The 27,185-nt window shown below is 45.1% G+C and overlaps 1 protein-coding gene across 2 annotated transcripts in view; it reads left to right on the forward strand.

The window, feature by feature from the left end:
* ccdc50a (coiled-coil domain containing 50a) overlaps window positions 1-26,191 on the forward strand; it is a 98,033-nt gene extending 71,842 nt beyond the window's left edge. For both annotated transcript variants that reach the window (XM_052018109.1, XM_052018110.1), the window contains 5 exons: window positions 3,976-4,020; window positions 4,224-4,361; window positions 7,198-7,277; window positions 13,461-13,561; window positions 19,520-26,191. In XM_052018109.1, coding sequence (XP_051874069.1) covers window positions 3,976-4,020; window positions 4,224-4,361; window positions 7,198-7,277; window positions 13,461-13,561; window positions 19,520-19,539 — 384 coding nt within the window. In that variant the 3' untranslated portion in view covers window positions 19,540-26,191. The remainder of the gene's footprint in view (window positions 1-3,975; window positions 4,021-4,223; window positions 4,362-7,197; window positions 7,278-13,460; window positions 13,562-19,519) is intronic.
* Window positions 26,192-27,185: the final 994 nt, after the last annotated feature.

A 27,185-nucleotide genomic window follows, 5' to 3' on the forward strand; every position in this document is an offset into this window, starting at 1 on the left:
CCTTGTACCTTATTGTCTGCCTGCACTGCACTTTCTCTGTCACTGTAACACTTTATTCTGCATTCTGTTATTGTTTTCCTTTGTGCTACATCAATGCACTGATGTGATGAAATGATCTGTATGGATGGCATGTAAAACAAAGTTTTTCACTGTACCTCGGTACATGTGACAATAATAAACCAATTTGCCAATTTGCAGTTGTGGTTTCCACACTATAGGAAGGATGTGGTTAAGCTGGAGAGAGTACCAAAAAGATTCACAAGGATGTTGCCAGGACTGGAGGGCTTGAGTTATAAGGAGAGGCTGGATAGGCTGGGACTGTTTTCTCTGGAGTGAAGGAGGCTGAGGGGTGACCTTATAGAGGTTTATAAGATTGAGGGGCATAGATAGATAAGTCTATTTGTATAAGGGAGTCTAAAACTCAAGGGCATAGATTTAAGGTGAGAGATGGAAAGATTTAAAGGGGACCCGAGGGGCAAGTTTTTCCACACAGAGGGTGGTAGGTACAGTTACAACACTTAAAAGACATTTGGACAGGTACATGGATAGGAAAGGTTCAGAGGGATATGGGCCAAACACAGGCAAATGAGAGTCGTGTAGGTGGGCACCTTGTTGGCATGGATGAGGTGGGTGAAGGACCTGTTTCTGCGCTGTATTACTCCATGAATTTATGACTGTTTCACAGTACCAATGTGCAAAATCTTATCTCTTATTTATTGAAATCAAATTGATAACCTTCCCTTCTGGCACCTGAACAATGTTTTGGTGTTCACAGTTATGCAAAGATTTCCATTTCTACTTTGTCTCTCGTGTTCCCAGAACAGCCCAAAGTGGCTTCAAAGCCAAAGAAGTGCAGTCGCTATCACAGCAACGTAGCAGGTGATCAACGGTCGAGACATAGTTGTAGAGCAATACAGCACGGATACAGGCCCTTCAGCCCAACTAGTCCATGCCAACCACGGTGCCCACCCAGCTAGTCCCAATTTCCTGTGTTCAGCCCATATCTCTCCAAGCCCTGCCCCTCCATGTACCTATCCAAGTGCTTCTTAAATGATACTATTGTACCTGCTTCAACCACTTCCTCTGGCAGCTCATTTCATATCCTCACCACCCTGAAGAAGTTGCCCCTCGGATCCCTGTTAAATCTGTCCCCTCTCACCCTAAACCTATGCCCCCTAGTTTTGGGACTCCCCTACCCTGGAGAAAAGTCTGTTACCGTCCGCCTTATCTCTGCCTCTCACTTTAAGCACTTCTGTAAGGTCGCCCCTCATTCTCCAACATTCCAAGGAATGAAGACGTAGCCTGTCCAACCTCTCCCTATAACATGGGCCCTCTCATCCTGGCAACATCCTTGTAAGTATTCTCTGCACTCTGATTAATTAATCAGTTCACTTGGTTGAAAGATAGGTATTGGCCCAAATGGCGTGTTGGGAATTACACCTGCATCTTCTGGTGCAATGCAGAGAGAGAAATATTGGGCCAGGTTGAAAGCTCGATTCAGTGAGTCAGTAGCATTGAAATGTATTCAGGAGCCAAACACCAGGGCTTGCTACAGGCATTCTTTGGAGGACACACTCAAAGCTCAGTGACATCGTGTCAGAGTGACAAGGGAATGTGAAGCTTCCTGCTTCCTTGTGTAAGAGTTGATAAAGTCGCACGGCCCTGATGTGTTCATCATTTCATAAAGTTCTTAACAATTAAAACATTTGACCTCCTGACATTTCCTGCTTTACATATTCTGCTCCAAGCAACCAGTTTGAATATCTTTCATTACCTGTTCCCTGCCACTCCCCTAAACCAGGGGGTGTGTTGAAAATCTCTCATCGTCAAGATTTATATAAAAAAGAAAACATTCCGGTTGTCACAGACACTGCCCACTTGCCTACTGAGAGGAGTTCTGGGTAGTACAGCAGGTAGTGCAGCTGTCTCATTGCTCCAGTGACCCAGTTTCAATCCTGACCTTGGTGCTATCAGTGTGGAGTTAGTACGTTCTCCCTTTGTTTATCTCTCGATGCTCTGGTTTCCTCCACATCCCAAACACGAGGAGACTCGGTGGCAATTGACTGCCTTCTACATCATCTGGAAACATCCACACCTCGTGGCCAATCCACCATCCCAAACATTCCCATCACACAGTGGCTGCAGCCTACACCATTGATAAGGTGCACTGCAACATACACAGCACAGTGGTTCCCAACCTTCTGAGTGAAAACCCAACCTGTTCGTGCTCAATAAAATACTCACCCCATCATAAATGTCTGATGTCGTGGGCTATATCATAGTGCTCTCTTAAGGAGTTTAGGTAGTTCCAGGGCTGGTTACAGCCCAGTCTCCAAGGCAGTTGGTATGTCCAGTAAGTGTTTATTCATCTTTACTTTCTTGTGAACTTTTTAACTAAAGTTCATAGAGCCCCTGTAATCTTTGACACCCCTGAGGAACTTCTGCCTGGTGTCCAGACAGCATTTATTCCTCTATAGTTAACTAAATAGATAGCAGGCATGGAATTGGTTTATTATTGTCACTTCTACTAAGGTACAGTGAAAAATCTGCCTTGCATACCATTCATACAGATCAATTCATTACACAGTGCATCGAGGTAGTACAGGGTGAAACAATAACAGAATGCAGAATAAAGTGTTACAGCTACAGAGAAAGTGCAGTGTAGGCAGACAATAAGGTGCAAGGTCATAACGAGGTGGATTGTGAGGTCAAGAGTCCATTTTATCATACTAGGAGACTGTTTAATAGTCTTATAACAGTGGGATAGAAGCTGTCCTGGAGCCTGCTGGTACGTGCTTTTGGGTTTTTTGTATCTTCTGCCCAATGGGAGGGGGGAGGAGAGAGAATGTTGGGGGTAGGTGGGGTGTTTGATTACGTTGGCTGCTTTACCAAGGCAGCAAAAAGTGTAGACAGAGTCCATGGAGGGAGGCTGGTTTCTGTGATGTGCTGGGCTGTGTCCACAACTCCCTGCAGTTTCTTGCGGTCCTGGGCAGAGCAGTTGCCATACTAAGCCATGATGCATCCAGATAGGATGACGTTGCTGTTTGTGAGGCTGTGCTATCCACGGTTATCAGCTATGATTTAAAAAAAAATAAAATGTTGGAAACACTCAGCAGGTCAGGGCAGCAGCTGTGAAACATTCTCTTTCCACAGATGTTGCCTGAGCTGATTATCTCCAGCATTTTTCTGTTTTACAGATTTCCAGCATCTGCAGCTTTTCTTTATTATCCTTGTGAATACTTTGTGTTCTGTGGAGAGAAGGTTGCTTTGATGCACTCTTTTCTTCCCTGTGTACTGTTTTGTTCATGGGAACTGATTCAGAGGTAAGGTTTCTTCTTGTCGAGAACCAGTAGTTGTTTTCTCCCTCCCTCCCTGCAGCAAAAAACTCTCTCCCTTCAGCAGCTAGAGCCTCCAGCTCCAGGTACCATACCCGAGTAGTATTTGCCAATGGTACCTACACATGTAGAACCAGGCACCGCATTAACAAGCTGCTTCGCCGCGGGAGGAATGGATAAGCGCTGAGCTCCATTCCAAACTGTGATCCTTGCAGCAGACTCCAAAACCTGTGTACTGACCTCTCTTCCCTCTCATGAAAGGTAGGATGAGTAGAAACCCTTGTATTTAAAAAGTAGTTGGATGTACACTTGTAGAGCAGTGACTGTGGGGCTCCAGAGCTAGAGCTGGAAGGTGGGATTAAGCTGGAGAGCTTTGTTTACACCAGCACCCAGACAGTGGGCTGTATGGTCAGCTCCCGTGTAGTAGGTTTTCCACAATCCTGTGGTCGAAGATAATGAATCCTGTTTGTCAGCTGAGAAAAGCAGCAGGTTAAGAGGTTTGTGGTGTGTATGCTGTGTTACAACATGGCACTGTGTGAGCTTTCCTCTGGAGCTGTTGACTGCATGCTGTGTATCACCTGTGAAGCAACAGGCACTGAGCAGGAAACCAACTGCTTGTTATTTCTCTTCTCTGATCCAGGCTACTCAGAGTTCTGAGAGAGCAGCTCAGTTGGCGCAAGATGAGGTAAGATTACTCTTCAGAGATTGTGTGAATCTGGAGCAAGTAGCTTCAGAACACTATTCCAATTAATATTCCAGGGAGAATTGCTCCTCTTGAGTCATCTCTATATAATGTTCAATGCAGTGGATGTTGTCCCTTCATTCTGCAAGGTAATCGATTCACTGTCAATCTTGTGGCCAAATTTAATTCCTTTCTGCCAATGACAGGAGATTGCTCGGTTACTAATGGAAGAGGAGAAGAAGCAGGTTCTCAGGAAATCCAAGGAAAAAGATTCTTCACGAAGGACAGAGGAAGAAAGGAGGAAGGGATCATTGGACTGGAGGAAGCTCGAGCTAGAGAGGAAGGTAATTCACACCCACGGTGAGGTTTGATTCTGGGTATTTGTTCAGACTTTTTGGGAAAAATCTCGTAGAGGTTAATTGGATGGTTATCTAGAACTACTTACCTGGTAACTATGGTTGGTGGATGTAAGCACAAAGTTTTTGCTGATGGACAGAAGAAGGAGCATGCAGTGTGGTTCTGTGGGGCACTGTCCCTGGAGCAGGGGTCCATGCACTGTGGTTCTGTGGTGCACTGATCGGCCTAGCTCTGTCAACTACCAGTGTGGTCCAGTGCAAACTTTCCTACTCAGTGAGGCTACAATACACAACAGTTTTGAGAGTTTGGTTTCGTGCATGGTTTTGGATGATTAATGTTAACCGGTTAAACTTCAATGTTGTGGCTTATGGGTGGAGACCGTTGATGAGATAACCAAATCCCACACTGCTTTTCTTGGTATTTGATTTAATCTGACTGTCGGTGCAATACTCATCAACTGTAACGTACTGATTCTCGTCCATGATTCCTTGTTTTTCTTCTGATCATAAAATAAAACAAAGGTATTGGATTTATTCAATCTGTCAGAATGATAGCAGGCCAAGGAGCCTTTGTGGAGAGAGAACTAGTTGACATCAGAAGCAAAAAACAAGCTGCTGGAGGAACTCAGCAGTTCAGGCAGCATCTGTGAAGGTAACAGAGAGTCGAAGTTTCAAGTTAAGAGCTGCATCAGACAGATGCTGCCTGACCTGCTGAGTTCCTCCAGCTGCTTGTTTTTGCTCCAGATCCCAGCATCTGCAGTCTCTTTTGTTTCCTTTCATCAGAACCCATTTTTGTGGGTGGTTCTGTGCTTGGACACTTTGGATATTGTTAGCACTATGAAACTTGCCAGGCAACCCATAGTGCGGGTTAGGTCGAGGAGCAGATACATCCGTTTGGCCTTATCAGGAGGTGAGAGGCAGGTTCCTAATGTGCGAGTTGAGGGAAATTGAACAGTTCCTTCAAACAGCTGGAACAGGCACGATGGGGCCAATGGCCTCCAAGAATTGTATAAAATTCTAAGATTTGAGGTAGGCTGAAATGAAAGGCAGCAGAGTAAAGCTGCCTCTGGTCATTCCTACAGTGCACCTGAGCCGTCCGTCTAAGTTGAAGGGATGGCACTGATCACCTTGCCGTTAGACTGCCTCTTAGTTGGTGTAGCATTGAAACAATCCTAAATGTCCTATGTTTGTGATTTATGTACACAATTTGGATGGGAATGTACAAGGCATGGTCAGTACATTTGCAGATGATACTAAAATAGGTGGTGGTGTAGATGTGTAGAAGTTTCTGAAAAATTACAGGGATGTCATGACCAGCTGGGTATGTGGGCTGAGGACTGGCAAATGGCTTTCAATCCAGATAAATGTGAGGTATTACATTTTGGGAGATCAAACTAGGGTAGGACATATAGGAGTTGGGAAGTTATCTTGCAGTTATATAAGGCATTGGTGAGGCTGCACTTGGAGTATTGTGTACATTTTCAGTCACCCTGTTATAGGAAAGATGTTATTAAACTAGAAGGAGAGCAGAAAAGATTTACCAGGATGTTGCTTGGACTTGGGGGCCTGAGTTACAAGGAGAGGTTGCCTGGACTAGGACTTTATTCCCTGGAATGAAGGAGATTGAGGGGTGACCTGATAGAGGTATATGAGATCATGAGGGGCATAGACAGGGTGAAAGCACATAGTCTTTTTCCCAGGGAGGGGGCATTATAAACAAACGGGCACAGGTTTAAGATCAGAGGTGAGAGATTTAAAAGGGACATCAGGGGCAGTTTCTTCACACAAAGGGTGGTGTGTATTTGGAATGAGCGGCCAGAAATAGTGGTTGAAGCAGGCACATTAGCAACACTTAAAAGCCATTGAGATAAGTACATGGATAGGAGAGGTTTAGAGGGCTATGGGCCAGATGTGGGCAGATGGGACTAGCTCACTGGGCAACACAGTTGGGCATGGACAAGTTGGGCTGAAGGGCCTGTTTCCATGCTCAATGTCTCGATTACTCTATATGGAGATGGGAGAGAGCTTTAAACTCGTGAGTGATTTCATCTCTCTGTGGTCTGAGCCCTCTTACCTCTCGACTCCACCAAGCCTACAGTCATTCAAGATCAATTTCTTCTCCAGTTCTCAACCATTGGTGCCTGCACCATGAACTGCCAAGACCCCAAGCTCAGGAATTCCCTCCACAAACTCTCTGTCCTGCTACCTTTCCTTAACAAGATGCTTCTTAAAGCATGCTACCTTGAACAAGCCTCTGGTCCCCAGCTTTAGTCTGCTCGTGCTGCATGTCAGATTTTCTTTATCGTTCCTGTGTACTAAAGAATAGTTTACCAGAATTTAAGATGGTTTGTAAAATGCAATGATCTGAGACTGGAACTTGGTAAGGAAATAATGAAGGAAATGGGAGGAGGGCTGGAGTAAAGATGAAATGTGGAACCTTTCTTGTACAGTAGTTTCTCTGCTCTCCTAATTCTACGTCTTCAGGGAAACCCAAGGCAAAATCTGTTGAAATTCAAGTGTGGTTTACTGGTTATTGCATGGTCACACTTCTGGTAGATGAGGAATCTCCCCATCATCACTGAGGAACAGGAGGGACAATGAGTCTCCAGGTGAACAGGAGCCATGTTATCCCTGTGCCTAACCAGATCCATTGTGGACCAGTTCATCAGCATTCATGGAATCTTCACTCCCTGAGGAATATTGAATGTTGCAATGCCACAACAACCTGTGTGGCCATCGTAGCTACAATTGTTTTCTGTTTGGGCTAGCGGGGAGACGGTGCTGCCTTCCTGTGCTGTTGTGACCTATCTTTCTCTTTGTGCAGCACAACGGCGGTGAGTATGTCAGAGCCAGGCCGCAGGACGAGCTGGAGCCGTTAACAGGGAAGCCTGAACGACCAGCAAGGTAAAACCATGGACACTTTTCTGGTAGTGTTTGCCTCCAGCTCTGTTGAATGTGGAGGCTGCCCCTGTGATATTTCCATGAAGACTGGCTGCTATCTGTGTGTGTGAGACCATGCTTGAATGTCAACATCGCAATGCAAAACTCATCTTGTTGCCTTGGGTTGGAAACGAGGCATGGATTTGTGTTGCACTGTGGGTCCTGACTGAGATCCACGTATTTTCAGATGGAACCTTTGACTTTCCTGATCCATGTAGCTGAACATTGGGTGGGGTTAGGAAGCCTTATTGAAGGCTCAGCCCTGCATTCTGTTCTGGATACACTCAATGTGTTGAGGTGGCACATGTTTATTTCCTGCCATAGCAATTTGATTATCTCAGACTGTGAAGGTTAAGGACGTTACAATGACTGAGTCATTGACTTCAGGAAGTGGGGTGGAGCACACATTCCTGTACGTAATGGTGCTAAGGTGGAGGTGGTTTAAAGCTTCAAGTTCCTAGGTGTAAACATCACCAATAGTTTGTCCTGGTCCAACCACATAGATGTCACAGGCAAGAAAGCTCACCAGTGCCTCTACTTCCTCAGAAGGCTAAGGAAGTTTGGCATTGACCCTCACCAATTTTTATAGATGCAGCAGAAAGCATCGTATTTGGGTGCATTCATGGCTTGGTATGACTGTGCCTGAGTCTGCAAGAAACTGCAGAGAGTTGTGGATACCAGCCTCCCCTCCATGTCTACGCTTCTCGCTGCCTCGGTAAAGCAGCCAGCATAATCAAAGACCCCACCCACCCTGGACATTCTCTCTTCTCCCCCTTCCAACGGGCAGAAGATACAAAAGCTTGAAAACACACACTACCAGGCTCAAGGACAGCTTCTGTCCTGCTGTTATAAGACTCTTGAACGGTCCCCTAGTACAATAAGATGGACACTTGACCTCAATCTACCTTGTCATGGCCTTTGTACCTTATTGTCTGTCTCCACTGCACTTTGTCTGTGCCTCACTCTATATTCTGCATTCTGTTATCACTTTTCCCTTTGTGCTACTTTGATGTACTTAGATTTTGAAATGATCTGTCTGGATGGCAGGCAAACAAAGTTTTTCACCATACCTCAATACGTGTGACAATAATATACCAATTGCCTTTGCCACTGGATCAATTCTCTCTCCAAGTTAGCAGCCTTTGCATCAGTATTTCAGCAGCAGTCTGATGAAAGGACATTGACCCGACACATTAACACTGTTTCTCTCGGATGCTACCTGACCTCCTGACTATTTCCTGTGTTTTTAAACCTCTTGTTATTTCTTCCCTCTGCCTTTACTGATTATATATTCTGACCTTCAGCCAAGGTGCATCCTTCCTGCTGTCATTGTTTCATCCTCCTCATTACCTGGACCTTTTCCATTCATGGCTTTTCTCGGAACAAGTTACCTTTGAAATATTTAACTCTCAAACACAGTCCCCACATGCCCACCTCTCTGTTCTGGATATTAGGTCAAACACCAAGTCTAGCTGTGCCTTATTCAAAAATGGAAACATTTCAGATGATGAAAGAAGAAATTAATGTCACTAATTCCTAAATGCTTCATGCATTGAATATAGTGCCATCAATTGTAGCTGCTCCCAGTTTTCCTTGATTTGACCTTGGTTGGAAGAATCCCGAATAACAACCTCGCACTTAATGTCAGCAAAATCAAGGAGCTAATTGTTGACTTCAGAAAGGGGGAGTCAGGAGACCACATACCAGTTCTCGTTGGTAGGTCAGAAGTGGAGAGAGTCAGCAGCTTCAAATTCCTGGGCATTAACATATCGAATGACCTGTCCTGTGCCCAACACGTTGATGCAATCATGACAAAGGCATGCCAGTGCTCTACTTTCTAAGCTTAACAAGACTTAACTTTGACAGATGCACTGTTGGAAGTACCCTGACTGGTTGCAGCATGGTCTGGTGCAGTAATTCCAACACAGGAAAGCAAACAGCTACCGAGAGTTGTAGACACGTCCTGGTCCATCACTGGCATAGCCCTCCCCACCATTGACAGTATCTACTGGAGGTGCTGCCTCAAGAAGGCAGCATCTATCATCAAGGATCCCCACCATCTGGGTCACACCTTCTTCTCGCTGCTACCATCGGGCAGGAGGTACAGAAGCCTCAAGTCCCACACCACCAGGTTCAGGAACAGCTATTTTCCTACAACCATCAGATTCTTGAACCAACCTGCACAACCCTAACCCTACTTCAGCAATAGAACACTACCTGTTGCACTACCATGGACTTGTCTTCAATTAGGTCTTTATGCGTAATTTATATTGTGTGTTGTCTGTACCTACATTCCTGTGATGCTGCAGCAAGCAAGTTTTTCATTGTACTGTACCTCACCGTACTTGTGCACGTGACAACAAACTCAGCTTGAATACCTCTTTCCCTGACACAGAGCTGAAGTTTTTTACACCACTGACACATATATTTCCCTTACCTGACCACTCCAACCTTTTTCATTAAACTGAATCTACATGCACCCTCTCATGAGACCCATAATTAGCAGTGGGTAAGTTACAGATAACTTTGTCCTGTTTGCCTCAGTAAACTTGAAGGAAGCACCCTGGTTACTCACCCAGCTGCTTGTCCTTTTCTCTTGCCAGGTTAAGGGAGCAGAAGTGGAAAGCTCCACCTCTCAAACTGGCTGGCCCAGTGTTGCCAGTTCTCAAGAATCATATTCAGCAGATACAGAGTTATATAAAGCAACCTGGGCATTGAGCCAAATTCAAGTCATAGTTCAAAATGCCAAGAGCCTTTGCTTGCACATCGTTTCTTATTTCCCTCTGTACCCACTTGCCTTTCTCCACAGCTGACACACCTTGATCACCCATTCAGTGGGAGTGGTGCCAGAGAAAGAGCACAGCTTAATCAAAAGAGAAATTACCTGGTCTATCCATTTCTAGAAATGACTTCACCCTGGGATCAACTCTAATCCCTGGGTTACTCCCTAATCCCTGACAACCCCCATCAGTTAAATCAGCAATGTCTGCAACACTTAACTACTCCAAGCATTTCTCACCGCTGTCCACTCGGTAACGATTGATTTAGACGGAGAACGTTGCCCATTAGCAGACAGCTCAAGAACTGGGGACACAGATTCAAAGTGGTGGGCAAAAGATGCAAGAGGGATGTGACAGCAAAACATTTAACACTGAGTATTTTGATCTTTAACCCACTACCAATAAGGGTTGTACAGGCTGTCAGTTAGAGCTTTCAAGAAGAAAGTGGCTAGCAACTAAAGGAAAACATTTTGAAGAGATGGGAAAGAACAAAGGAAACTGGATTGTCTTTCAAACAGCAGCATGGACTTGATGACAGTGATTTAAAATAGGTTGCAGAAAAGATTCACAAGGATGTTGCCTGGATCAGAGGGCTTGAGGTATAGGAAGAGAGGTAAATGAGTTGTGGTGTCTTCGACCACATATGAATGACCAAGGAGTAGGTATTGGCAGCCTTAAAGCACATGAGGGTGGATTAATCCCCAGAGCCTGACCAAGTGCATCCATGGACCTTGTGGGAAGTTAGGGAAGAAATTTCAAAGGCCCTTGTAGAGATATTTGCTTCATCTTTAGCCTCAAAGTCGAGTTTGTTGTCATATGCACAAGTCCATGTGTGCACAGGTGCAAAGAAAAACTTAGTTGCAGCAGCATCACAGGCACAGAGCATCAGATAAGCAGCATTCACAAGAAAAACATAGATTAAACATAAATTATACACAATTTCTACAGAACAAAATTGGAACAAAAAAAAAGTCAATTTTAATGCAAGGTGATCTAAGTGGTCACGATGTTGCTAAACTGCAGTGATTAGGGTTGTGCAAGTTGGTTCAAGAACCGAATGGTTGAAGTGAAGTAGCTGTTCCTGACCTGGTGTGGGACTTCAGACTTCTGTACCTCTTGCCCGATGGGAGCTGTGAGAAGATGGCACGGCCCGGATGGTGGGGATCTTTATGGATGTTGCCTTCTTGAGGCAGCGCCTCCTGTAGATACCACCGGTGGTGGGGAGGGATGTGCCCGTGATGTATTGGGCTGAGTCCATTACTCTCTGCAGCTTCTTGTGTTTCTGCACACTCAAATTGGCATACCAGACCATGATGCAACCAATCAGGATACCAGTCAGTGAAGTTCTGGAAGACTGGAGGGTGGCTAATGTTGTACCGTTATTTAAGAAGGGCAGCAAGGACAAGCCAAGGAACGTCAGTCGTGTGTAAGTTACTGGAGGGGATTATGAGGGACAGGATCTATTAATATTTGGATAGACACGGTCTGATTAGAGATAGCACAGCTTTGTACGTGAGAAATTGTGTCTGACAAATCCATTTGTTTTTCGAAGAGGTGACTAAGGGGATAGCTAAGGGCAGAACAGTGGGCGTTGAATGAGAATGTACAAGGCATAGTTAATAACTTTACGGATATTACGAAAATAGATGGTATCGAAGACAGTGAAGAGAGGTATCAAAAACTACGGGGGGACCTTGATCAGTTGGGCTGAGGATTGGCAAATGTTCAATTCAGATCAGTGTGAGGTGTTGCATTTTGGAAAGTCAGACCAGGGTAGGACCAGTACAGTGAATGGTCAGGTCCTGGGGAGTGTTGTGGAACAGAGGGATCAAGGGGTACAGACTGAAAGCGGTGTCACAGGTAGATGGTGATTAAGGAAGCATTTGACATGCTGGCCTTCATCAGTCGGCGCATTGAATATAGGAGTTGGGACATTATGTTGCAGTTGTACAAGATGTTGGTGAGGCCACACTTGGAGTATTGTGTCAGTTTTGGTTATCCTGCTATAGGAAAGAGATTATTAAGCTGGAGAGAGTGCAGAGGAGATTTACAAGAATGTTGCCTGAGTTATAGGGAGAGGTTGGACAGGCTAGGATTTTATTCATTGGAGCGTAGGAGACTGAGGGGTGACCTTATAGAGGTGCATAAAGTCATGAGGGGCATCGATAGAGTGGATGCGCACAGTCTTTTTCCCAGTGAAGGGGAGCAAGAACTAGCGGGCATAGGTTTAAGGTGAGAGGTGAAAATTTTAAAAGGGATCTGAGGGGCAACTTCTTCACACAGAGGGTGGTGGATATGTAGAACAAGCTGCCAGAGGAAGTAGTTGAGGCAGGTACAATAATGACATTTGAGACACTTGGATAAGTACGTGGGTAGGAAAGGTTTAGAGGGATGCGGGCAAATGGGACTAGCTTAGGTGGGCACTTTGGTTGGTATTGAAGGGCCTGTTTCCGTGCAATATTACTGTATGACTCAGAGTCTGGATAGGCTGGGTCTTTATTCCCTGAGCAAAGGGGGCTGAGAGGTGACATGACAGAGGTAAATAAAATTATGAGAGGCATAGATAGGGCAGATAGCCAGAGTCTATTTCCCATGGCAGGGTGCCTAAAACTAGACGGTGTTGGTTTAAAGTGAGAAGGAGAAGTTTAAAGGGGATCTGAGGGGTAAATGCTTCACACACAGAGTAGTTGGTATCTGGAGTGAGCTGCCAGAGGAGGCAGTGGAGGCAGAAACAGTAACAACATTTCAGAGGCATCTGGACAGGTGAATGAGCAGGGCACAGAGGGAGAGGGAGTTAATGCAGGCGAGTGGGGTTGGTGTAGATGGGCATGAGGGTTGGCACCTACATGATGGGCCGAAGGTCCTCTTTCTGTGACAAACAACTGACTCTGAGCAGAACGGACTGATTTTTGATGGAGTTTAGAAAAATGAGAGAATCATGGATAATGATTTCAAGAGCAAATTTTTATTGTGTCACAGATTTTTTGACAGTGGTTTGTGAATTATGTAGGAGCGAATTTCTGTTACCTGAGCCTCCGTAAAATAAGAGGAAAGTTTGACTGAAGTTTTACATCCTGCTGTATGGAATTGATTGCAGAGCAGTGTTATTGCATTCCATTGGGCAGTAGGTACTGGGGCCAAGTATGAATGGGCCCACTATACACAGAGAAGCATGTTGTATTTTGTGTTTTTCTGCCTTTGTTAAGTAACTCATAAAGTAACTCTTTTCCCCATCTTTCTCTGTCCGGTGCCTTAGGCTGGCATTGTAATGTTCCCCTGTTAGAGCACTGGTGCTGGGAAAGTGGTTGGGAAATGTTTTCTTTGGCCTCATTCAGTCGGTCTTACGCTGCAGTCTTCATTTCCGCAGACTCCCTGCCCAGCGAGTGGGGTCTGAAGACTTGGACCACAGGCCAGGCTCACAGCGTCCATCACGTCCTGTCTCTCGGCCTTCTGAGTCGTCACAGAAAGGTACCGTACAGTGGCAGTGTGAAGCCTCAGCTGGTGGGAACCAAGTGCCAGGGTTGGGAAAAGTGGTGGATAAGTGTCAGTTCCAGATTTTCTAGTTTATTAAAGCTCTGTCATCCATCTATTTAAAGATGTACGGATGGTATAGACATTGGTCAGCCAGCGCAGAAACAGTGCACTTAGTCCACGCTGCCAGTAATCTGGTCCATCAGCAAATGTTTCCAATTGTATCCCACACTCCATCTCACTCTGCAGTCGGACCACAGATGAAGTGTCCATCTCAGCCACCAATCCTGAGACCACACCCCACAGCCTCACCACTCCATGCATGAAGAAGGTTCACCAGCATCTGTTCCACATCTTCTACATTTCCTCCTCATTCTCTGGCCCCTTGTTCTGAGTTCTCACTCGCTGGAGGCAGTCTGCTTCTCTCTGTCCCATTCCATTCGTTACACTCATCTGCCCTTCCATCTGCCAACAGCTTTTCTCTCTGTAGGCCTGATGAGCTCAGATTACATGGGAAAACTTGGGTAAACTACTGTGTCTGACGATGACCATAGCCTCACTATTATTTACAACAGCTGTTGGGAAGCACTAGATGACAAATCAGCCCAATTGTGGATTTCATTAGCCTGCTATCATGCATTAAGTCGCATGGGGCAGTACAGTTTGTGGTACATTCATCTGATCAGGTAATGAATTGTTGACTGTCAACAGTCTGTGGTTAAGCCACCAGCTTTGATACCTCTGATTTGACCTCTAGGGTGAGGCAGTTGTTGGGCCCTGCCCTTCATTCTGTGATTCCAGATTAAACTGAGCATTTACCTCGTGGGCATTTATCAACTCCCCTTACACCAAAACTGGTAGTAAATTGTCCTGTGTACTTGGGTGTCAGCTATCTCTAGAACTCTCAACTCTGATTCAGTAGGTCATGGATTCAAGTCGCTGTCCAGAGGCTTGAGCAGATCTAGGTTGTTGTTCCCAGTGTGGTTCTTGGGAGCACAACATTGAAGTACCACCTTTCTGATGCAATGAGACAAGGAGCTCTGTGCCCTCTGAAATGAATGTTCTGAGCAGTTAAGGTGTTCATTAGATGTTAAGACCAAAATGTTAATGCCTGTGCCCACCTGGCAGCGGAAGGCATGGGTGAACAGACAGAAAAATAAAAGGAAGACCCTGCCTCTGCTCCCCTCCACACCTATTTCTCTGATTTTCTACAATCCCTAGAAAAATTATAGCTTCAACCTGCTTGGCATACTATGCATCCATATATTCTCTTCTACATGCTGATATAGTCTGAGGACAGAACTGCTAATGGAATAGAATTGGTTTAAAATGTGTGTTTGCAAATTGTCTTTTATCTTCAGTGATGCTTTTAACACAGTCAATGAATTTAATAAAAATAGTTGGTGATAGAATGCCATGCAGCTGTAAAGCTGAGAGGAATGTGAGGAGGAAATAACTGCAGCGGAAATGGGACAGCGGCTTTTCCTTTACAGGGGAGGTATTGAAGGATAAGGCAGCAAAGACTTGTTCATCCACTCTGCAAACTTACTTGTAGAAATCTGTCGAGCAATCCTGGTACTAATGAGTTGATAATTCTGAAACTGCTGCTTTAAGGATATTTGTTTCTGTTTCAAATTATATTTGTCTCAAAAATAATTGCCAGTATTCAGTCAAAAATGGCAGTGAAATGATTGAAAATTTCAAATGAGAAGCACTGGTTGCACAAGGATAAGCAAAATAAGGGGTTTTGGAAGAAGTTCCAGCCTGGGCCATCTTGTCGCGTGCCAGTGCTAATGTTGGCACTTGCCCATGTTTTCCTCGCACAAGTCCTGGTTTCCAGTTTATCCCTGAGCTGCCAAGTTCACAGGCAGATTCTCCTTAGGGTCTGACCAGGCAGCGTGACCTTGAGCAGACTTCCAAGCTGTCGGGCTAGGAAGCCAGCCCACAAAGTCAGCACCAGATTAAACCTGGCGCAAGCACAATGATCCCATTGAAATATCAGGAGAAGGGTAAGTGGAGCTGAGCTGTTTTAGTTGGTTTTGGTGTCTTTAATTCTTTATATGTGGTTTAGTCTTCTAAATATAAAAGATTTTAAGTAATTTTTTATAGATCCCATGTGTGGACATCAATGTAACTTGCAACTGTTGAGTCTGGGAGTGAGGCCTCCCCGGTGTCAAAGCCACTGTGTGAGCTCAGCAAGCACTCTGTGCTGAGATCCTGTGGCAGCCAGGACACTGATGGTCTCAGGCTCTGTGGAACTCTCCATCCAGGGTCATGTTGGAACGCTGTGTCCTGCAGGGAGACAGTCAGTGATTGTAAGGCACTAGAAGATCTGGTCTACTGGGGTTATACAGCATAGAAACAGGCCCTTCAGCCTAACTCATCCATGTCAACTGAGATGCCCATCTAAGCTAATCCCATTTCCCTGTATTTGGCCCACATCTCTCTAAACCTTTCCTATCCATGTACCTGTCCAAGTGTCTTTTAAATGTTGTTAATGTACCTGCCTCAACCACTTCATCTGGCAGCTCATTCCATATACTGACCACCCTCCGTGTGAAGAAGTTGCCCCTCATGTCCCTTTTAAATCTCTCCCCTCTCACCTTAAACCTGTGCCCTCTAGTTTTTGATTCCCTTTCTCTGGAAAACAGAATCAACTTTTGTGCCCCCCTCTTTGCTCTTCTTGTCTCCTTTTGAAGTGCCTACCTACACTTTCTGTACTCCTGCAGGACCTCCCATTCTCAGTACCCTTGCCCTGCCACATGCTGCTTTTTCTTTATCCCATGACACCCATGGCTCCTTGGACTTAACTGCCCTTACCCTTCACCCTTACAAGCACACTGACCTTGAACCCTCCTCGTTTCACTTTAGAATGACTCCCATTTGTTGGATGTAGACCTACCCACAAGTAATCGTTCCCAATTGGTTTGCCAGGTCCTGTCTTATGATACTGAAATTGGCCTTCTGCCAATTCTTGACCTTCCTGGCTTTCCTTACCCCTGTCAGATGGGATTAGTATGGACAGGTATTGGGTGGACTTGAAATGTCACTGGCAGACAAGATTAAGGAAAATCGCAAAGCACTTTAAAAGTATATTAAAGGCAAGAGGGTACCCAGGGATAGAGTAGGGCCCACTAGAGAACAAATTGTCAATCTGTGCATGAAGCCAGAGGACATAAGAAAGGGGTAATAAATACTTCTCATCTGCATGCAGTAACAAGAAGACATTGTAGCTAGAGAATTCAGGGAGGAAGCTGTTGGAATTTCAGAATAAATTACCATTGAAAAGGAGGAGGTCTTCGATATCTTAGTGGGCTTAAATGTGGATATGTCCCCAGGACCTGAGGAATTGTATCCCAGGCTGCTATGGGAGGTAAGGGAGGTGATTGATGGAACCCCGACACGGATTTTTCAATCTTCATTGGTGGCAGGCATGGTGCCAAATGACTGTGGTCCCTCTATTCAAGAAGGGAAGCAGGGATGATCCAGTAATTACAGGCCTGTGAATCTAATGTCAGCAGTAGGGAAGTTATTGGAAAAAGCTCTGAGGCACAGGGTCAATTACACATGGAAAGGCAAGGAATAATCAAAGAGAGTCAGCATAGTTTTGGCCAGGGGGACCTAGTTTCTAACCAAAGTGATTAAATTTTCCGAAGAGGTAGCACAATGTATTGATAGCAGAGTGGTTGACGTGTACATAGACTTCAGTCTCACATGGAAGACTCGTCCAAAAGGTGGGATCCAGGGCAAGTTGGCAAATTGGTTCCAGAATTGGCTTGGTAATAGGAGACAGAGGGTAATGGTGGAGGGTTGGCTTTTGTGATTAGATGCCTGTGACCGGTAGTGCACCACAGGGATCAGTGCTGGGGCTGCTGCTGTTTGTTATATTCATTAATAATTTGGATATGAGTATAGGAGACAGGATTAGAAGGTTTGCAGATGACACAAAAATTAGTGGTGAGAAAGTTGGTCATAGACTACTGGACAATATTGATCAGTTGGTAAGAACGGCAGATTAATGGCAGGTGGAATTTAGTCCTGTTAGTTGTGAGGTGGTGCACTTTGGAGGGACAGATGCATGTGGTATGTACACAATGATGTTAGGGTCTCGGAGTATTTAAAAAAAGAGATGGATCTCTGTGCACAAGTCCAAGGAGCCTTGAAAATCGCAGCACAGATAAGGTGAAGAAGGCATACAAAATATTAGCTGAGGCACAGAGAAAAGAACAGGGAAGTTGTGATACAAGTTTGGAAAACATTTGTTGGGCCTCAGCTGGAATATTGTGTGCCGTTCTGGTCACCATACTTTAGGAAGGATGTGATGGTGCTGCAGAGGAGATTCCTCAGGGTGTTGCCTAGGATGGAGCAGTTCGGTTATGTAGAGAGGCTGGGTCTGTTCTCGGAGCAGAGGAGTCCTGATAGACGTGTACAAAATTATGAGTGGTATAGGTAGGATAAGTATTAGGAAGCTTTTCCCCATAGCAGTGTCTAAAACTGGAGAATATAGTTTTAAGGTAATGGCTGAGAGGTTCAGAGGGAATTTGAGGAACTTTCTGATCCAGAGAAATGGAATGTGGAGTGCACTGCCGAAGGGGCTGGTGGAAGCTGATACCTCCACAACTTTTTAAAGTATCTAGACAAGCACTTGTATGGCCAAGGCATAGAGACTCTGGACAAAGTGCTGGTAAATGGGTACTTGATGTTGGCATGGCTTGATGGGCCGAAGGGCCCATTTCTGTGCCGTAAGATTCTAATTCTGACATAATCCCTCATGGCAGTAAATTCCCAATTTCCTTTACTTTAGTATCCCTACAGCTCTTCAGAGGGATTTAACAATTTGGGAGCATTCCATGCTTTGGGTTATACATCAACTGGGTTAGGGATGAGTACAAGGAAATAAGAGGAATTGAGTAGAAGAGCTATTATTTGTCTAATACTGGACATAATGCTTTTAAAGTGAGAGGGACCAAGTTCAAAGGAGATGTGTGAGGCAGGCTCTCTTTACACGGAGAGTGGTGGGTGCCTGGAATGTGCTGCCAGGGGTAATGGTGGAGGCAGATAAATAGAGGTGTTACAAGGATCTTGGGTAGGCACATATATGTGCAGAGGATGGAGGGACATGGACACTGTGTAGGCAGAAGGGATTAGTTTAGTGAGGCGTTTAATTACCAGTTAGGTTAGTTTGACACATCGTGGGCAAAAGGCCCTGTTCCTGTGCTGTACTCTATGTTTGAGTGCTGTTACAACAAAGCTAGATTTTATAATTCAACAATATGTTAACTTTTTGACTGGTAGTGATGTCCTGTCACTTTAACCACAGTTTAGGATTTGTGGTTCTGGATTTGCCCAATGGAATCAACTGATTCATTCTGATTCTCTGGGAATGTCAGAGTTTACAGGGCCAGAGCTACTGTTTAGGACTATGTGCCTCCTGATAATGTGGTATTTGTCCTTGCTTATGGTGAGCCAGACTGTAACAGCATTCTTCTGACTTCTCTTGCACATCCCTCGATCTCCTCGCCAAACAACATGTGGGTCTCAGTTCTGAGAGCTCCAGCTGAGTGCCTGCCCCACAGTGTTTTGGGGAGGAGTTGCACTGCTCTACTGTGTGGAGAATTCATCCTGATTTCACTCTTGAACCCTTTTGTTCTCATTTTGTGATGGTAACCCCTTGTTCTGGATTCTTCTGCCTAGGTAAGTGGTTTCTCTTTAGCTTCCTCATGGAATCTTTTTAAACACAATTAGATCATTCCTTCTAAACACAGAGGAGTACAAGCCTAGAACTTCAACTGACATTGCAATTTGATCCTTTAGACCTGATGTCACAATGCTAGATTTGTGGAGCTCCTGATCATGGCTAAAATATCCTCCCTAGATCTGACCTCAGGCTCTGAGCACAGGTCTGTAGCAGTTATCACTTTGTATTGACATTTATTAATTGGAGGTTGTGTTCAGTTTCCTATTACAGGCAATGATTGAGGAAACCGAGCAGTTTCATAAATGAAGGGGATTTAATGTCTTGAGAGTTTCGCCTGTTTTTATCCAGTGTGGATTGGGCCATTGTTACTGGAAAAAAGTGCAACCTGTGCTTCCTTCGACTCGTCAAAGTGGAGAAAACCCTCTCGGATATTTGGCACACCGGAATGAAGTGAGCCAGTACACAGCCCTGTTCTTGTTTTACGACATAGAATCTTCACTATTAATGTGTTTGCACAAATAGCAGGAGAGAGACCTTTTGAAATGTTTTTTAAATTAACAATGTTAAGTTGTACTAACTTCTATAAATATTTTTGTTTCTAACCATTTAACCAGGGCTTTCAGTTGGTCTTTGCAGTACTGTGCTCAGCTTGGAATGGCTTGCATCTGCACCAAAGTTTCTCCCTCCCTCGCCCACCCACCCTGGTTCATGTTAGTGTGACCACCAAATTCTTGCATTGATTTAATTTGACTGAATGGTCCAGTAAATTCATGACTTGATATCTGAAGATCTGACACACATCCCTGGTGTTGCTGGTGAGACCTGGTTCTCCTGTGGGGATTCCATCAAACACACTGAACAGCACAAAAACCTTTGTTCTATGGGAAGTCACTTGGTGTATTGTGACCTTTCTGTTTTATGCAGAAACATTTCCACTTTAACAAATAATTGATTGCCATATCTTTCTTCTTGCTGTCTCAAGAAATTTGCATAATGTTATTATAATCAAATTACATCGACACTTTCGCATATCTATCGTACGTTTAAAATCCTGTAAGTGTTAACGCACTTCCCATCAACAATTATCCATTATATGTTTCTGCGTCCACATTTAAATTAGAAATTGCCAATGTAAACCTGCTGTAATTGTAGTCCTTAATATTGGAGAAGCAGCAATAACAGTGCGAATAGACCGTGGCAAGTTTGCATTGGCAGTTTGTTCCATCTGTGGCCAATGAATTCTATAATCACTGTATAAAAAGAATCAAAAAGGGAATTGAATTACTGGCCTACTTGTCCTGGTGACTCTCCTTGTTGGAGTCTATAACTGGCTGCAATTTTTCAGAGAAGGCGTATTAACAACTTTTGGTTGTCGATTTGCAAGGTCACCCATTGGCATTCTGCTGTGTGACTACTTGGAAGAATGCTTTATTCATTAGGATCTGCAGGGCTATGTTCAGGAAATCCTCAGGCATAAGTGGGTAGTGCCCATCTCCTCCATCCGACTTGTCAAAGGTAGATGGGATCAGCCTGCCATCTCCAAACAGAGTGAAATACCAGCGAGTGATAAACCACTGGCTTCTGTTTAGTTGTTACCTGGTATAACTATAGTTCTAGGTATAGGATCTTCACAGACTGATAACATTTTGGGGAAAAGCAGACTTAATCCTAACCAGCAACCCACTGTCCCCAAATGTCCAAGGATCCCAAACTCTTCATGGTTTGGAATGGCACACAGGCCATTATGAATCAAATGAACTTAGCTTAGGTGTGTAGGAAATAGTTGCAACATAACATGCGACTTTTGTGATAAGATCTGTTCTATAGAGACCCTTACTGTGTCCCTCTAAGTAAAGGTGCTGCCCCCTCCAGCCAATGATGCATGCTGCATGTGTGTTTGTCAAGCAAATGTAAATCACTGATGCATGTTGTGTGTTGAAGCTGCCTCGTGCATGTCGAGCAGCTGGAGTGAGCAGAGGTCTGAGACTGCCAAGCTGCAAGGTCAGGCATTTCAGCCACTGAAGCAGATGCCCTGATTTTACTCAAAAGTAGTTTGTGGATCTTTTAATTTAATTACCCATAAAAAGGTGGAATGCAGGATGTAATAGGAACCTCCATGAGTCAGTGTTTTAAATGTCTCAAATTTTCTAGCACACTTTCTATGATGTACAGTACTCTCCAGATTTTGTGCACACCAAGCTTTTCCCTGTGGAGGAAGAGGATCCAGTAGAAGCAGCCTGTAGTTTGGCCACATCTGTGATGGGATAAGATGGGATCTTGCTAACAGTGTGCCTTGTGAATGCACTTCTTCGGGAACACTGCTGCCCTTCAGTGTGGTGTTCCCATGCAGGCTGTATAATTGAGGCAGTGTAACAGAAGGCCTCAAGATCTCTTGTCCCCGCACTGACGCTGGTACTTGGGGACGGTTTGCTTTGCCTTGGAAACAAACTTCATTGGATTTCAATTTATATGCAATAGTAAACGGTTTTAAAGGTGGGCCAGTCAGGGGAACCTTTCAGTGTTTCTTTTTCTATATCTGACCTAGCAGACCAAATTAAATCAACCTTTGAGGAGGTTTCCACTCTCGTTGTCACTGGTACCCTCCCTGTTCCATGCACCGCAAGCTTCCTTCATGCTGTCCTGTGGAGATCAGTGACGGTACCTCCGTATCCCTACCCTCACTGTCCTGTTGAGATCAGTGAATCTCCATCTCCCTGCCCTCACCATCCTGTGGAGATCAATGACGGTACCTCTGTCTCCCTATCCTCACCGTCCTGTGGAGATCAGTGAACCTCCATCTCCCTACCCTCACCGTCCTGTGGAGATCAGTGAACCTCCACCTTCCTACCCTCAGCATCCTGTGGAGATCAGTGAATCTCTGTCTCCCTACCCTCACCGTCCTGAGGAGATCAGTGATGGCACCTCCATCTCCCTACCCTCACTGCCCTGTGGAGATCGGTGACGGTACCTCTGTCTCTGCACCCTCACCGTCCTGTGGAGATCAGTGAGGGTACCTCCATCTCCCTACCTTTACCATCCTGGGCTCAAAACGAGTGTCTGCACAATCTGCCCGGCACTTTCCTTCTGAAGCTATTTAATCTGTTACTTGTCCTTCAGTGCTTGGATTTGGGCATCAGTGCAGCCTCTCACATGTCCTTTACATTAAGGGATAAGGTAGTGGCACAGTGGTGAATGGACCAGTAACCCGGAGGCCTGCACCAACAATCCAGAGGCACGAGTTCAAATCACACCTGTGGAATTTAAGTTCCATTAGTCTTCTGGAATTTTAAAAAAGCAGCAGGTTTTGGTAAAAACGCTATATTGTCATAAAGCCCACCTTGTTCTGCCACCCTTAGAGGGCTGGTGCCTCCACACCGTAGATGAGGCTGACTCTTAACTGGCCTTTGAAAAGGCCCAGCAAACCATGGCTGTATCATAACTGCTGCATTAAAGCAGAGAAAAAGAGAGCTTGATGCAACACCTACTGTTCCCTCGGGTAGCTAACCTGGACCACCACAAAGTTGTCCCCAATCCATCTGACCTTGCCACAATCACGTACTGATGAATATCTGGGGCCAGTGGTTAAAAAGTGGAAGAGCAGGCTAAGGAGCGATCTGACCAAATCATATCCTCACCATCATAGTTATCAGACACGTGCCTGATTCCATCACTATCCCTGGGTACATCCAGGTCCACCAAAGGAGAGGCTCACCCAAGATGGTGGCACAGTGGTGTACAGGTGGGACGGTGTAGCCCTGGGCATCCTCGTCATTGGCTCTAGACCCCTTGACGTCTCATCGCATCAGACCAGTCTTGGCAAGGAAACCCTGTTCTGTTCACCACCCACTTTCCCCTTGTGCCCGAGGCAGCAATGCCAAGAGAGCACCAGGCATGAGCTGGTAAGTGACGGGTAACGTTCGAGTCACAGAAACACCAAGAAATGACCTTCTCCAATAGGAGAGAATTCCACCTCCTGCCCTCGACATTCAATGGCATCAATAGCCTGGTAGTTACCGTTGACCAGACACTCACTGGACCAATCACATAAGTACAGTGGCTGCAAGAAGAGTTTAAAGGCTGGGAATCCAGTGGTAAGGGACTCACCTCCTGACACTCCAGACACAAGTAGAGAATGTGATGGAATACTCTCCACTTCCCTGAATGAAGGCAATGCCAGCAAAAGTCAAGAAGCTTGTCACTCTCCAGGAGAAAGCACCTTGGGTGATAAGCAGCCCATCAATCACACTGAAAATTCATTCCCTTCACCACTGGCACACAGTGTGTGCCACCTACAAAATGCACTGCAGTTACTCACCCAGCCTGCTCTGACAGCACCTCCCAAATCCATGAACTGTACCACCAAGTAGGGCAAAGGCAGCAGGGGTACAGCAAGTACATCACCCACAGGCTTCCTTCCAAGTGCACACCATCCTGACTTGGAGATATTGCATCCCCTTCACTGCTGTGTCTAAATCCTGGAACTCTCTCCCCAGCAGGACTGTGGTGACTCACCACCAGCTTCTCAGGGGTGGTTAGGGATGGACAATAAACTAACTTTTTTCTTTTTCTTTTCTTTTTTTCTATTTTTAAATATTGTGCTGCCTCTCCAGATGTTGTATCAATGATCATATCTGACATGGCCGACGTTGATCTTCCAATGGCTCCACTGCTGTCTAAGTGTAGTCAGACTGCAGTAAACAAGAGCTTCCTTTGACCTGTGTCCAGCACCCAAATGTCACTCCAAGTGGACATGTTTTCACCAAAGTATGCAGCTGAACGGCAGCAATCAATATCAGCTCCCTCACACCCACAGTGGCAGTGAGGTAGCCAAGTTAGCAAATCTTGGTGCTTAACCTAAAGGAAGCTTCAAGCAGACTTTGTAAACTCCAGACACAATCAATCCAGTGATCAGTGGATTAGCCATTTCTGGTTTTACTGATGTGTATCAGTGGTACTCACGCAGAGACCTCCTACTTTCAGACCATCACTCACCCTAACACCGCCCTTGTTTTGTCTGGCTGTGTCACTGATGTTAAATTTCAAGTTTAATTTCCAACCCACTTCATTGCCCCTATGGCCAGCAATTCCCTGACCGCACTGTTCACCCGAGATGTCTGAGAGTTCAGCTTGCCTTTCCTTCCCCAGTGCCCATTGGCTTGGGGAATATCGGCACAGAACACCACTTGAATCCAAGGCTCCCTCTGATAACGTCCCACTCTGTGGAGTGTTCTTGTTCTACAACCACCCAAGGTATAATAACACCCAAGTCCATATTCCTCAACCTTGCACTCCTGTGTCTGCAGGCATCCAGGCCCTTCCTGTACAATGTTCCTGCATAGCTCCTCGCATGTTACCCTTCTACTCCATTGCTCCATTCTTGAGATGTGACCATCAGCAATGTCCAGTTGGCCTGAGACATTGTGGTCAGGCTAATTCATTGAACTGTAGAGTGTCCAACACAACGAGGTGACTTCAGAGGGTGGGTAGAAATCAACTGTGGAATAGGAGTCACGTACAGGATGGTTAGACAAAGATAGCAGACTCCTGCCCTAGAGGGCATCAATGAACCTTCTGGAATATTTTATGACAATCTGACGTTGTGCATTCTTGCCAAGACCAACTGTTTATTTTGAGCTGCTTTCAAGTTTCAAAACAGTCAAATAGAATTTGTACTTACACAGGCTGCACTGTTGGGATGGGTTCAGGATTACTGGTCTGGTACCATGTCCCCTCTACATATCTGTGAATAAGCACCCTTCGTACAACCTTGCCTTCTTTCACCAAGGTTTGATCACTGCACTAACCTCACCGTCCTGCACCCCCAGCTTCCAAACTGCATAGTTACCCCTCCAAATCCTTGGGCACCTTTGTATTAATGAGCTGTCTTGTTGATCTTTGCTCTGAATTGGAATCCAGAAAAGTAATTTGGGATTTGCAAGTTCAATCATTCCCTGATTTATGATAGACTCTTTAAATGGATTTTCAATCCCTGGATTCAAAGCACACCCCCCCCCCCCCCCAATACAACGTGCTTCACTTTGATTAGTTTCAGGTTGAGTATGAGACGATACAAAGCAAATCATTCCTCAAAGGGTAAATTCATCAATAAAGAAGCAATTTAGTCTCGTCTTCCCTGGTGTGCATTGTGCTTCTGGGTTTTGCAATTCATTAAGGATACCTGCGAAAGGACTTGCATTGCAGCAGCATCCACCTTATACTCCACTTGGAGGCCATGAACCCTCCTCCTGGGAATGCCCTCTGTCCTTTGGAGACGTGCCTCATTACTGCCTCCAGCCAATGGTTTGTTGATAATGAAAATCTCAAAGGAAAACTATATTTTGTCAGGATTGAGGTTGGGGTCAACACGTAGCCTCGTGGTTTTGTTCTTCAAATTGAGAATCCTAGAGGCCTGCATCAACATCTGAAAATAGAGGTAGCTCGCTCATTTGTTGATGCCGCGTTTGAGGCTCAGTAAATGGTTGGAGTGAAGGAGGGGTGGAGGGGAAGTGATGGGGTGATCCCTAAAGCTACAGACAGATTGACGAAGCTTTCAGCCAGCAAACTCCAGAGCAGTGTTTGGTTAGTTGTGTTCCCCTTTCTCACTCAGTGTTACTGTCTCACCTCTGCTCCTTCCAGCTGATTTTATATATATATATATATCTATATATATCTATACATATCTATATAAATATATTCCAGATATGACCAAATATTATTGTGGATAGCAGCATTTATTTGCCAAATGATCACTTTGTGCTTTTCTGAGCACACTTCACCACGAGATCTGATTCATGTTCATTAACTATATTACCATGTTACCCATTGCTAACAAGCTGCTTCTGTTAATGGTATTCAGATTATTTTTGTACATCTTTGTAATTAAGTTTAAAATTGTCAACAACGTGTGTTTTTCTGACAATAAACATGAAATGCTGCCTGAAGATGAATCAGTGATGGGTGCCCTTCATTGTCCATTGTGGTGGCCTGATCCAGCTTGCATTAGTACCTGGATCCCATTGAGGCCCATTCTGCTGAAGAGACTTGGACAGAGGCCAAAGCATTAATGTTACAAGGTTCCAGTGCTTCTTGTCCAATGAACTGACAGATGATCCATTCACAGTAATGAAGTGAACAGGTGAAGCAATAACTTGTCCCAGAACACAGGAGGAAATGGAGACCCTCTGCATCATCGCCCTTTTCCCTTGCCCTCCACCAGCACCACACTTTCCTGGCAAAACCAGTAATCCCAACCTTTCCCCCCCAACAATAGCAGTGGAATCCCCAGCAGAGGCAAAAAACATCTGCAAATCCGACTTCCAGGTAAGGAATACTTTCTCCCCTCCCTCTATCAAATCTTCATAGCGTTAAAAACTTCATTAAATTTCCTTTTGACCCTCCAATGTTCCAGTGGAAATAATCCCCATAGTTCTGAGGTTTCCCTTTTAGCCATAGTTTCTGGGCTCTGGTACCATTCCTGCTGGTTTGATACTGACTTTGTTCACCCCAAAGTCTCCCCAAAGGCTGATCCATCTGTGGCTGACTTGAGAAGTTAACAGTGATTTCAAATTGGGGGAAAAAGACGTCTTAGAACATAGAACACTACAGCACACTACAGGCCCTTCAGCCCACAATGTTGTGCCGACATTTTATCCTGCTCTAAGATCTATCTAACCCTTCCCTTCCACATAGCCCTCCATTTCTCTACCATTCATGTGGCTATCTGAGTTTCTTAAATGTTCCTAATGTCCTGCCCCCACAACCTCTGCTGGCAGTGCGTTCCATGCACCCACCACTCTGTGTAAAAAAACTTACCTCTGACATCCCCCTTATACCTTCCTCCAATCACCTTAAAATTATGCCCCCTCGTGTTAGCCATTGTCGCCCTGGGGAAAAGTCTCTGACTACCCACTCGATCTATGTCTC

This window comes from Pristis pectinata, chromosome 6 (assembly GCF_009764475.1).
Source record: "Pristis pectinata isolate sPriPec2 chromosome 6, sPriPec2.1.pri, whole genome shotgun sequence".
NCBI classification, from domain to species: domain Eukaryota; kingdom Metazoa; phylum Chordata; class Chondrichthyes; order Rhinopristiformes; family Pristidae; genus Pristis; species Pristis pectinata.